This window comes from Lolium perenne, chromosome 3, assembly GCF_019359855.2.
Source record: "Lolium perenne isolate Kyuss_39 chromosome 3, Kyuss_2.0, whole genome shotgun sequence".
In the NCBI taxonomy this organism is placed as follows: domain Eukaryota; kingdom Viridiplantae; phylum Streptophyta; class Magnoliopsida; order Poales; family Poaceae; genus Lolium; species Lolium perenne.
In genome coordinates this window covers 319269899-319281880 of record NC_067246.2, presented here as the reverse complement: position 1 = coordinate 319281880, position 11982 = coordinate 319269899, and the positions used below count along the sequence as shown (strand labels likewise).

At 46.3% G+C, this 11982-nt stretch overlaps 1 protein-coding gene across 1 annotated transcript; it reads right to left on the bottom strand.

Annotated features, from left to right (window-relative positions):
• Positions 1 to 1285: 1285 nt before the first annotated feature.
• Positions 1286 to 4605, bottom strand: LOC127340346 (probable protein S-acyltransferase 22). Its single transcript, XM_071827655.1, has 7 exons — positions 4496 to 4605; positions 3598 to 3748; positions 3419 to 3496; positions 3053 to 3181; positions 2849 to 2927; positions 2102 to 2256; positions 1286 to 1564 (listed from the first exon to the last, which is right to left on the bottom strand). The coding sequence occupies exons 1-7, from the start codon at positions 4603 to 4605 to the stop codon at positions 1301 to 1303; spliced, it is 966 nt and encodes a 321-aa protein (XP_071683756.1). The 3' UTR covers positions 1286 to 1300.
• Positions 4606 to 11982: the final 7377 nt, after the last annotated feature.

Below are 11982 nucleotides of genomic sequence, written 5' to 3'. Positions count from 1 at the left end.
CATCTAATCATCGGCAAGTACAAAAACACCAACAAACCATCAACCATGGTGACATAAGTCAAGATGCTCAAACACACATAGCATGCATGGAGCAGATGCTCCAAAGGGATTATTCATCACTTGGTATATAGACCAAGTGATGCTGGCAAAAGAGAGGCCAATCAAGAACCAGTAAATCCAGTAAGTGATAGATATGCCTAAACAAGCAACAGCACATAGCATATCCCAGCTAACCAGATGAGACAAGTCTTGGTAGCCAACTTAATCACCTAGCACCACCTAGCCTTTTAAAACCATCAGAAATAGTCCTTTTTCTTCAAACGATACCACAGTGGCATTCATTTACATGATCCCCTACTGTGGATATCTCTATTTTCATCAAAGCCAACAAGTAATAGAAATTTATCATTACTCAGTTGAGTTCAAAACAAAGCTGGGGTACCATAAGGGATTACTCATCACTTGGTAGTGCTGGCAAGAGAGAGGCCAAGCCTGAGAGCTAGTCAATCCAGTAGAGATGGATATGCATAAGTAAGCAAGAACACATAGCCTATCCAAGTTAACCAGATAAAACCAACCTTGACAGCCAACTTAATAACCTAGCATCACCTAGTCTTTTAAACCATCAGAAACTTCCCATTTTCTTCAAAGGATACCACAGTGGAATTCATATTCACTACAAGAAATCTGCCATAAGTTGACAAAATAGAGGTGTCACTGAAACGTCAATAATGGCTACTTGTGATGTTACGGTGACGCTTTTCAAAACATCGAAAGCTGGGAGTCAGCAGTGACTGCTTAAGACATTCCACTTGAAAACGTCGTAGAGCTTTGTGACGTTTTAAAATGTCACTGACGGCATGACGTTCCCAAAACGTCATGGGCACCTGCCCCCCGAGTCCAGCGTGGCAATCCGACGTGGCAAAATTATGACGAAACCAAAACGTCTTAATTCGAAATCAGCCCGGTCCAATTCTGTATTCTACATGGGCCGAGCCCAATAATTCCAGCCTTTTACCGTAAGCATTGGCCTTTGTTTTGGTCCATTTCTGTTTTGGGCCTTAGCCGTTTTGCACCCTTTTTCTATTTTGGGCCTCACCATTTTTACAGCCTTTCTCTATTTGGGCCTTAGCCTTTTACGATCCATTTATTCTTGGGTTGGTCAGGTTTATATTAACAAGATTAGACAATATATAAACATCAACACATGATGAAATCATCCATATAAGAGCAGTAACTGAATATATTACAATATTTTCACAAATCAGATATATATACAAGAAAGACACTGACAACAGATTCATATACAAGAGAGTTCAGCAGGGAATCGCCCCCTCATGTTCTCGTGGATGATCGGAGGGTCTTGCCTCGCGATTGGCTTCAGAATTTTGGATTTCTTCTTTGCCTGTGCAGCTGCATTTGACACTTCCTCGGCATTAAGACGTGCCAATTTCCAGGGGCTGATTTTTACTGCTCTGTTTCGTCTTCTTGCTCCATCTGCTACCTTCATCTTCTTACTTCCTGGGTTTTGGGACATGCCAATCTCCGGAGGGATGACATCAAACTGTCAAAGAATTCGTAAAATTAAACGTGAGAATTCGTAAAATCAAACTGTCAAAGAATTCATCAGCTCACAATTAACAACTCCTTCAGATGTTTTTAGTACCCTTTGTTCATCAGAAGTTATAAGCATGCTGAGTCTGATGCAATATTAAACGTGGAAATTCGTAAAATTGATTTTGATCACATTGATAATCTATTGTGCTTATTATTCAAACATAAATTTAGTAGTATGCTAATCATACAGCTTGAGAGTATGTGCAAGTTTATGTACTTGAAATGTCAAATGTCAGTAACCAAAAAGGCATGCATATCTTCTAATATCTCGTAACAGTTGCTTCATACTGAGACAAATGAATGGCAAATATTCATCTCATGAACAAAACAAAAGTGCATGCTTTCACTGGAAAATTTATACAGCCAAGATCCTAAGAGATGCATTAATGTTGTATCCTATTTTGTTGTACTTCCACATCCATGATCTGTGTCCTTTCGATTACATATAGCTCTTGGTAGCAATGAATTATTTGTAGTAACATACCTGATCTTCAAGGAATAACCGTGGCGGAGTGCACCATGAACCACGATGAAGTGGACCAAAAGACATCTGTGGGCTTTGGTGACCGGCAATCTCTTCTTGCTGATCCTCCTCTTGCTCTCTCAAAGCTATGATGTAATCATACGTACTAATTCCCTAAACCAACACAAGAAAGTTAACCTCCAGTGATAGTAAAGGATTCAATTGAACATAGGAAAACATCACTTCGATGGCATACTGGGTTAGGAAATAGTGTGCACGCTATATGACTTTTTTGGTAGCATACATATAATTTTCTGACTTGGTTGAAACTATTTTAGGTAAAGGAGTTGGTTGCAATCCAATTAGCAGGAAGATTCCTAAACAATAAATATGAGTTGTCATAGTTTGGGGTAGATGGAAGGGAGGATTGACCAAGTTGAACAATAAATATGATATAAAAAGGAATGTTACAGAGATGACATAGGAAAACTTTCTCTTCAACATCATAATGGGTTAAGGAAAAGTGAGCATGCTATATGACTTCCTGGCAACACACAAATAACTTTCTGACTTAGCTGAAACTAATATCAGTTAAAGGAGATGGTTGCAGACCAATTAGCATCATATAGGAACAAACAATAACTAGGAGTTGTCACAGTTTGGGATAGATGGAAGGGAGGATTGACCAAGCAACATAATGAAATAATGGCAACTCCCTATCTCTAACTGGCATTCACAGCTTTATGGTGGTCTGAAAGTAACTGAACTTCTTGATTAGAAGAATATGGAAGCATAGAAGTTGAGCAAGTGGTACAGTCGCAATCATTGCTAGTATGGTGCAAGTAGCCTGCAAAGTAAAATCATGGTATAATCAGAATATTAATATGTAAAAGCATACTATTGAAAAACGTTCTCTTTGTGCCTTGATGATGCAATAAACATGTATTAGACAGGAAAGTTCTATCAACTCACCACAACAATTACAAATGCTACAGTCGAGAAGCTGCTTCCTAACTTTGAGTCGATCTGTCTGGAGAACTCCCCTCGCTTTACAATGCAGAGAATCATCACGAGGATTCCTGACAACCACTGAACTACAAGCTGGCCCAAGGTGTACAAACAATGGAAACATGTCAATGATCAACCAGAATAAAAAGGACATGGGAAAAAAGTGCTAACTATATGCAATGGCCAGTTGGTCGTATATGTTATGATGACTGATGAACTTATGATTTCTCCATTTTGGTGCAATTGAAGGTGGATACAATTACATGGTAGCCTTCATTGTATATATATTGTTTTCAGATCACATTCTCATCAACCCATAGAGATGCCCACACGTAGCAGGAGAACAGCAGAAGACATTAGAATGAAGAACCCTTTGTAGTTCCTTTTCCCTATGCAATTGTTGAGCCACTGTGAGAGAACAGGAACATCAGCGGAACATGATTTTTAAGTTCTTGAAAGGAAGCAGGAATAGCAATAGCAGTGCAGAAAAGAATGAAAATGTATCTTACTCTGCAATGTTGATCAAAGCCATCAACACACTTGTCACACACTCTACAATGCTTACTGTTCTTCAAAACCTGCATAATGCATACACAATTTGCAATAAGATGTGGCAAAGAAAAGTTGAAGAAGTCATTCGAAAACAAAATAGTATATTGCCTAATGTAGCAACAAGAACCTAACACTTAGCATCATGATGTACTATAGTTTAGAACACATAACACACTGCATGTTAATGGCTAGTTTGTGTAACTAGAAGGCAATAAAACGATGAGTTTGGTGGAGGTATACATATGCGGAGCACACATCCGGGTATTGGACTGAAATCACAGTATCATTTGACTCAAACTACTACAAACTGTCTTGTATGTTTGCCTACACTCTACTAGTTAGTTACAGGAAATTACATTGCACATTGTAATGTCAGTTCGAGTTCATCAGCATTTGACACACTAAGCATGAACTGATGGATGCGCATGCGTAGACAAGCAATGAATCCACCATGTATATGCCAGAAAATACATCAGTCAGGTACCTTGGTTGTGATTAGCTAGTTCAAACAACAACAAGAACAAAAAAAGGACAGAGAATGGGGCGTGCGGAACATACCTTGCTGGGAATGGGAGCTGCCATGGGGGCGTTGCCTGAGAGCGGCCGGCCGAGCCCCTACTGGTGGGCGACCTTATGCTCCGGGAGCGCGAGCACGGCGGGGCGCCCGGTAGAGCGGCGGGAGCCTGAGCGCCTCGTCGGGTCGACATCCTGGCGGCGGGAATCAAGGGGGCGGGACAGGACGAGGCGCGGAACCGGCGAGGGGGAGCTTTGGAGCGCGGCGTCGGCCAACAGATCCGCCGGCGGCGGCGATGGATGGGAGGATATGGCGGCGGCCCGTGCGAACCCTAGGCGTACCCCGCGCCATCGGCGGCGGGCTCGGTGGTGATGTCGTCGTCATCGAAGGGGTGGGAGGCCGTGCGCGGGAGCTCGTCGGCGCCATCGTCGTCGGCGAAGAAGGGGTCCATGGCGGCCGGCCGGTGGTGGGAGAGGCGGAGGTTTCTTGGGCGGTGCGGTGCGCGTTACGGTGCGGTTTTGGATTTGCAGATTTGGACGGTGGGGGTAGCCGGAGTTGGCCGGGATCTAGGCCGGAGAGGAGGGGCGGTGGAAGGGAAATGGGGGTTTCTGGCCGGCGGGGGCGGTCTCGGTCGGTTTTGTTGGAGTTGTTTGGTCGATCGCTCGTGGTTTGGACTGGTCGTCGCGCGCGTGCCCAAAATATTTAAGCGACAATGGGAAAATCCAGCGCAGCAATTTCGGTTCATGTTTGGTGCGTTGGATGCATTGGACGGTTGAGATCCAAGTCTGGGGCTGATCCTTGGTAGGTTGTTTCCTGGCTTCTGATTGGCTAGATTTTTTTTGGCCTGCTAATGACGTTTTGATCTAAATTGCCAATGACGTTTTTGCCCAATAACGTCACGATTTTCTTGGGTTTTGCCCCCCCCCCCCCCCCCGAGTGGCCAAGGACGGTCAAAGCTAGGAACGTCATAAATCTATGACATTTTGATTTCCAGTCATAAAAAAAACGTCACAAGTTATAGAGATATCGATGATCAAACCTCGGACAAGTAAAATATCGCATCATGATGTACTACAGTTTAGAACACCTAACACTTAGATGAGTTTGGTGGAGGTATACATATGCGGAGCACACATCCGGGTATTGGACTGAAATCACAGTATCATTTGATTCAAACTACTACAAACTGTCTTGTATGTTTGCCTACACTCTACTAGTTAGTTACAGGAAATTACATTGCACATTGTAATGTCAGTTCGAGTTCATCAGCATTTGACACACTAAGCATGAACTGATGGATGCGCATGCGTAGACAAGCAATGAATCCGCCATGTATATGCCAGAAAATACATCAGTCAGGTACCTTGGTTGTGATTAGCTAGTTCAAACAACAACAAGAACAAAAAAAGGATAGAGAATGGGGCGTGCGGAACATACCTTGCCGGGAATGGGAGCTGCCATGGGGCGTTGCCCGAGAGCGGCCGGCCGAGCCCCCACCGTGGGCGACCTTATGCTCCGGGAGCGCGAGCACGGCGGGGCGCCCGGTAGAGCGGCGGGAGCCTGAGCGCCTCGTCGGGTCGACTTCCTGGCGGCGGGAATCGAGGGGGCGGGACAGGACGAGGCGCGGAACCGGCGAGGGGGAGCTTTGGAGCGCGGCGGCGTCGGCCAATGTACCCGCCGGCGGCGGCGATGGACGGGAGGATATGGCGGCAGCCCGTGCGAACCCTAGGCGTACCCCGCGCCGTCGGCGGCGGGCTCGGTGGTGATGTCGTCGTCGTCGAAGGGGTGGGAGGCCGTGCGCGGGAGCTCGTCGGCGCCGTCGTCGTCGGCGAAGAAGGGGTCCATGGCAGCCGGCCGGTGGTGGGAGAGGCGGAGGTTTCTTGGGCGGTGTGGTGCGCGTTACAGTGCGGTTTTGGATTTGCAGATTTGGACGGTGGGGGTCGCCGGAGTTGGCCGGGATCTAGGCCGGAGAGGAGGGGCGGTGGAAGGGAAATGGGGGTTTCTGGCCGGCGGGGGCGGTCTCGGTCTGTTTTGTTGGAGTTGTTTGGTCGATCGCTCGTGGTTTGGACTGGTCGTCGCGCGCGTGCCCAAAATATTTAGGCGACAATGGGAAAATCCAGCGCAGCAATTTCGGTTCATGTTTGGTGCGTTGGATGCATTGGACGGTTGAGATCCAAGTCTGGGGCTGATCCTTGGTAGGTTGTTTCCTGGCTTCTGATTGGCTAGATTTTTTTTCGCCTGCTAATGACGTTTTGACCTAAATTGCCAATGACGTTTTTGCCCAATAACGTCACGATTTTCTAGGGTTTTGCCCCCCCCGAGTGGCCAAGGACGGTCAAAGCTAGGAACGTCATAAATCTATGACATTTTGATTTCCAGTCATATTATGGCAGATTTCTTGTAGTGACTGGAGTCTAGCTAATGGAAATCAAGAACTAGTCTTGATCTCCAAATGGTGATTAGAGGGAATTTATTCATCTTAAGCAACATTAGGGACAAATGGGATCATGCAAGGGACTTGGGTCATTTGGATCATAAGGCATCAATTAAGGAGGCAACCAGGGAAAAAGGGAAACATTTGATGATCCATTATCATAGGCAACAAATCAGCAATCTTTTCCCCACTAATCTAGCTAGAGTCCTTAAAAGAGATTACCAACAGGAACTCAAGCCACTACTTGATCTTACTAATTCAACATCTGACTAATTAAGCATAAGCTTATTTAGTTACTGTCAGCCACCGAGAGATTAACAAAAGACAAACAGATAATTTAACCATATAGTTCAATAGGAGAGGCCCAGAATAATAGTACACCCATAAGGTAAAAGCCACATGTGCATGACACTTTGAGCTACCAAGAATAAAGGCCAACACTGGAACTTGAATAGTCACCAGATATTCATGGGTACTTAGGATCAGTAGGGAATTGATAAAGCAGTGAGGAGCAAGCATACCATCAGAAAATGTCCATTTGAGCGAAATAACATTGGGGTAATGTTAAAATGTTTGTCTCCATATTTGGGAGACATTTTTAGTATTAGAGTCTAGCTAATGGAAATCAAGAACTAGTCTTTATCTCCAAATGGTGATTAGAGGGAATTTATTCATCTTAAGCAACATTAGGGACAAATGGGATATGCAAGGGACTTGGATCATTTGGATCATAAGGCATCAATTAAGGAGGCAACCAGGGACAAAGGGAAACATTTGATGATCCATTATCATAGGCAACAAAGCAGCAATCTTTTTCCCCTCTAATCTAGCTAGAGTCCTTAAAAGAAATTCTACTTAAAATGAAGTAGCTCTTTGTTGGTATTGATTACCAACAGGAACTCAAGCCACTACTTGATCTTACTAATTCAAAGCAGGACCAGTGCTGATGTTGCCATCATCTCTAACCCCAACAACACAAACACAAGCATCTTCAATCAACAGTAACCACTTGTGCTAATACTGTCAAACAACTAGTAGTACTATTTCTGCATTATGTAGAATCTTAGAGAATGCTAGGACTATAAATTGCTGCCAATTCAATACAAGAGGCTCATCATCCACATGATTCATCATCACAGAGAATGGAAATAATATATCCAGATCGAGAATAACAAAGATCCAGTAGCACAACAAAGAAGACAACAAAGATCCAGATTGAGCACAACAACATCCAGGAGACAACAACAACACATCCAGAGCAGGGGTAGAGGAAGAGGGAGGGGAGGGGAGAGGTAGCGCTCACCGACGATAGGGGTGGAGGAGGAGGTTGACGATGACAGCAGGGGTGGAGGAGGAGGAAGACGCGGCGGCTCCTCCTCCTTGACGCGGAGCCGGCCCCTCCTCCTTGATGCGGAGGCCCCTCCTCCTCCACGTCGCAGCGGCTTGTGCTGCTGGTGGCGGGGATGGGTGGAGCGTGGCGGCATGCGGCCCTCACGGAGGAAGGCGGCGGCGATGGCGGCGGCGACGGCGACGCTCACCATGGAATGCGGCGGCGCGCGGCGGTAGGGAGAGGAAGAGGGGTGGAGGAGGAAGAAGAAGTACGGGCGGGGGAGGGGGTACGGTATGATATAAAAGGCGCTATTTCTGTGGCGCACTAGCACAAGTGCGCCACAGAATCAATTATTTCTGTGGCGCACTAGAACCAGTGCGCCACAGAAACACTTATTTCTGTGGCGCAGCACGCCATGTGCGCCACAGACATAACTACACTAATTATTGGTGGTGGCAGGATGTGGGCCCCACATAATTTCTATGGCACACGGTTTAGTGGTGCGCCACAAAAATAAGCTATTTTTGTAGCGCATACTTTCTGGTGCGCCACAAAAAAGCTTTCTGTGGCGCACTTTTAGTGGTGCGCCACAGAACTAAGCTCCACCTATATGCATTTCCCTACTAGTGAAAGGTGGGATTAATTATCCGGAAAGTATGAGTTGAGGCATATGGATCAACAGTGGGATTTGTCCATCCCGATGATGGATAGATATACTCTGGGCCCTCTTGGTGGAATGTCGTCTAAATAGCTTGCAAGCATATGGATGGTTCATAAGAGACCACATACCACGGTACAAGTAAAGAGTACTTGTCAGAAGACGAGGTTGAACAAGGTATAGAGATATCGATGATCAAACCTCAGACAAGTAAAATATCGCGTGACAAAGGGAATCGTATCGTATGTGAATGGTTCATTCGATCACTAAGTCATCGTTGAATATGTGGGAGCCATTATGGATCTCCAGATCCCACTATTGGTTATTGGTCGGAGAGAGGTCTCAACCATGTCTACATAGTTCACGAACCGTAGGGTGACACACTTAAGGTTTGATGTCGTATTAGTAGATATTGAATATGGAATGGAGTTCGAAGTTTTTTTCGGAGTCTCGGATAGGATCCAGGACATCACGAGGAGTTCCGGAATGGTCCGGATAATAAGATTCATATATAGGAAGTCATTTTATAAGTTTGAAAATGATCCGGTGCATTTATGGAAGGTTCTAGAAGGTTCTAGAAAAGTCCGGAAGAAATCACTATGGAAGGCGGAGTCCCGGAGGGACTCCACCTAGCATGGCCGGCCAACCCTAGGGGGTGGAGTCCCAGGTGGACTCTACCAAAGGTGGCCGGCCACCCCCCTCATGGAAAGGTGGGAATCCCACCTCAAGTGGGAATCCCACCTTGGGTAGGTTTCATGTCATATGGAAGGTTTTGGTTTGGGGTCTTATTCGAAGACTTGTAGACCAACTCTTGGGGGTTCCACCTATAAAAAGAGGGACAAGGGGAGGGGGCCGGCCACAACAAAGCCATTGCTGGCCGCACCCCTCAAGTGGCCGGCCACCCCCTCTCCCAAACCCTAGCCGCCCCTCCTCCACCTCTTCTCCCGCATACGCTTAGCGAAGCTCCGCCGGAGATCTCCATTGACACTGCCACCACGTCGTCATGCTGCCGGGATTCGAAGGAGGATCTACTACTTCCGCTGCCCGCTGGAACGGGGAGAAGGACGTCGTCTTCATCAACACCGAACGTGTAACCGATTACGGAGGTGCTACCCGATTGTGGCACCGTCAAGATCTTCTACGCGCTTTTGAAAGCGGCAAGTGATCATCTTCTGCAACAAAGAGATCTAATCTCGTAGGCTTTGGAAATCTTCAAGGGGTAGTCACGTTCATCCCCTCGTTGCTACCGTCTTCTAGATTGCATCTTGGCTTGGATTGCGTTCTCGCGGTAGGAATTTTTTTGTTTTCTATGCTACGAATCCCTACAGTTAGCTAGTAGAATCCTGCTCTGAAAACCTTTGCTGCTATCACTAGTAGGAAAACCCTTATAGGCGGAGCTTAGTTCTGTGGCGCACCATTAAAAATGCGCCACAGAAATTTATTTTGTGGCGCACCAGGCAAGGTGCTCCACAGAAATAGCTTAATTTTGTGGCGCACCACGGAACACTGCGCCACAAAAACTTGGTGGGGCCCACACCCTGTCACGCCCAATCATTGGTTTCACTTTTTCTACGGTGCACTGCACTTGGTGCGCCACAGAAATAATGTATTCTGTGGCGCACTGGCCTAGGTGCGCCACAGAAATAACGTGTTCTGTGGCGCACTGGCCTCGGTGCGCCACAGAAATAACGTGTCCTATATCTGTGCCGTACCCCTCCCTCGCCCGTATACCTCTCTCCCCTCTCCCCTCTCCCCGCGCCGCCGCCTTCCATGGCGAGCGCTGCCGTCGCCGTCGCCGCCGCCTTCCTCCGCGACGGCCACATGCCGCCACACTCCACCCATCCCCGCCACCAGCAGCACAAGCCGCTGCGGCATGGAGGAGGAGGGGCCGGCGCGGCGTCAAGGTTCCGGACCCGCCGCGACCTCCACCCCTGCCGTCGTCGTCGGTGAGCTCCTCCACACCTGCAGTCATCGTCGGTGAGCTCCCTCCCCTCCCCTCCCTCTTCCTCTCCCGCGCGAGCACAAAGTGCTCGATGAAATGCTGCTATGATTTTGTGCTGCTGTTGTGCTCGATGAAATGCTGCTGTGCTAATTACAGAGAGGGGGAGAAGTTGCTGTTAATTGTTGCCATTTATCTGGTATGTGCACATGGATTGAATTATGATCCCATTGCTTGCAGTTGTTGCCTGTCAAGCACTGCATGAAAGCCTTGATTAAGTGCTTTACTGAAGCTTTGGCTTTAGTGAAGTGTCATGTGCAGGTCATGCTGCTATTGCTTGGTTAATTGGTGCTATGCTTGTTACTGATGGAGCTATAGTTGATTAATTGGTGCTATGCTTGTTACTGATGCTGCTATATTGCTTGATTAATTGGTGCTATGCTTGTTACTGATGCTGCTATATTGCTTGATTAATTGGTGCTATGCTTGGTACTAAATGGATTTGATTTGTTTTCCAACCTTTGTTGGAAACAAATCCAAATTCTGAACCTGTATAAGGAGATGAGGACTTGTTTACTGGTGTGGATTGCTTATGCTGTGTTGTGACCTCATTAGCTCTTGCTAGTGCCACTGGTTGCATCTCATAGTTGGATAATTGGTTCGTTTTGGTGAAAATAGAGATATTCACAGTAGGGAATCATGTAAATGAATGCCACTGTGGTATCCTTTGAAGAAAATGGGAAGTTTCTGATGGTTTAAAAGACTAGGTGATGCTAGGTTATTAAGTTGGCTGTCAAGGTTGGTTTTATCCGTTAACTTGGATAGGCTATGTGTTCTTGCTTACTTATGCATATCCATCTCTACCGGATTGACTAGCTCGTGCTTGGCCTCTCTCTTGCCGAAGATCACTTGGTTACTACCAAGTGATGAATAATCCCTTATGGTACCCTCAGCTTTGTTTTGAACTCAACCGAGTAATGATAAATTTCTATTTCTTGTTGGCTTTGATGAAAATAGAGATATCCACAGTAGGGGATCATGTAAATGAATGCCACCGTGGTATCCTTTGAAGAAAAAGGACTGCTTCGATGGTTTTAAAAGGCTAGGTGGTGCTAGGTGATTCAGCTTGGCTACCAAGACTTGTCTCATCCGGTTAGCTAGGATATGCTACGTGTTGTTGCTTGTTTAGGCATATCTATCACTTACTAGATTTAATCGGTTCTTGATTGGCCTCTTTGCCAAAGCATCACTTGGTCTATATACCAAGTGATGAATAATCCCTTTGGAGCATCTGCTCCATGCATGCTATGTGTGTTTGAGCATCTTGACTTATGTCACCATGGTTGCTGGTTTGTTGGTGTTTTTGTACTTGCCGATGATTAGATGGTTGGTCGATCACTCGTACACTCGGGGGTGGAGCAAGTGAGGCTTGGTGTGATGGCACAAATATCAACTTGTGCATCCTAA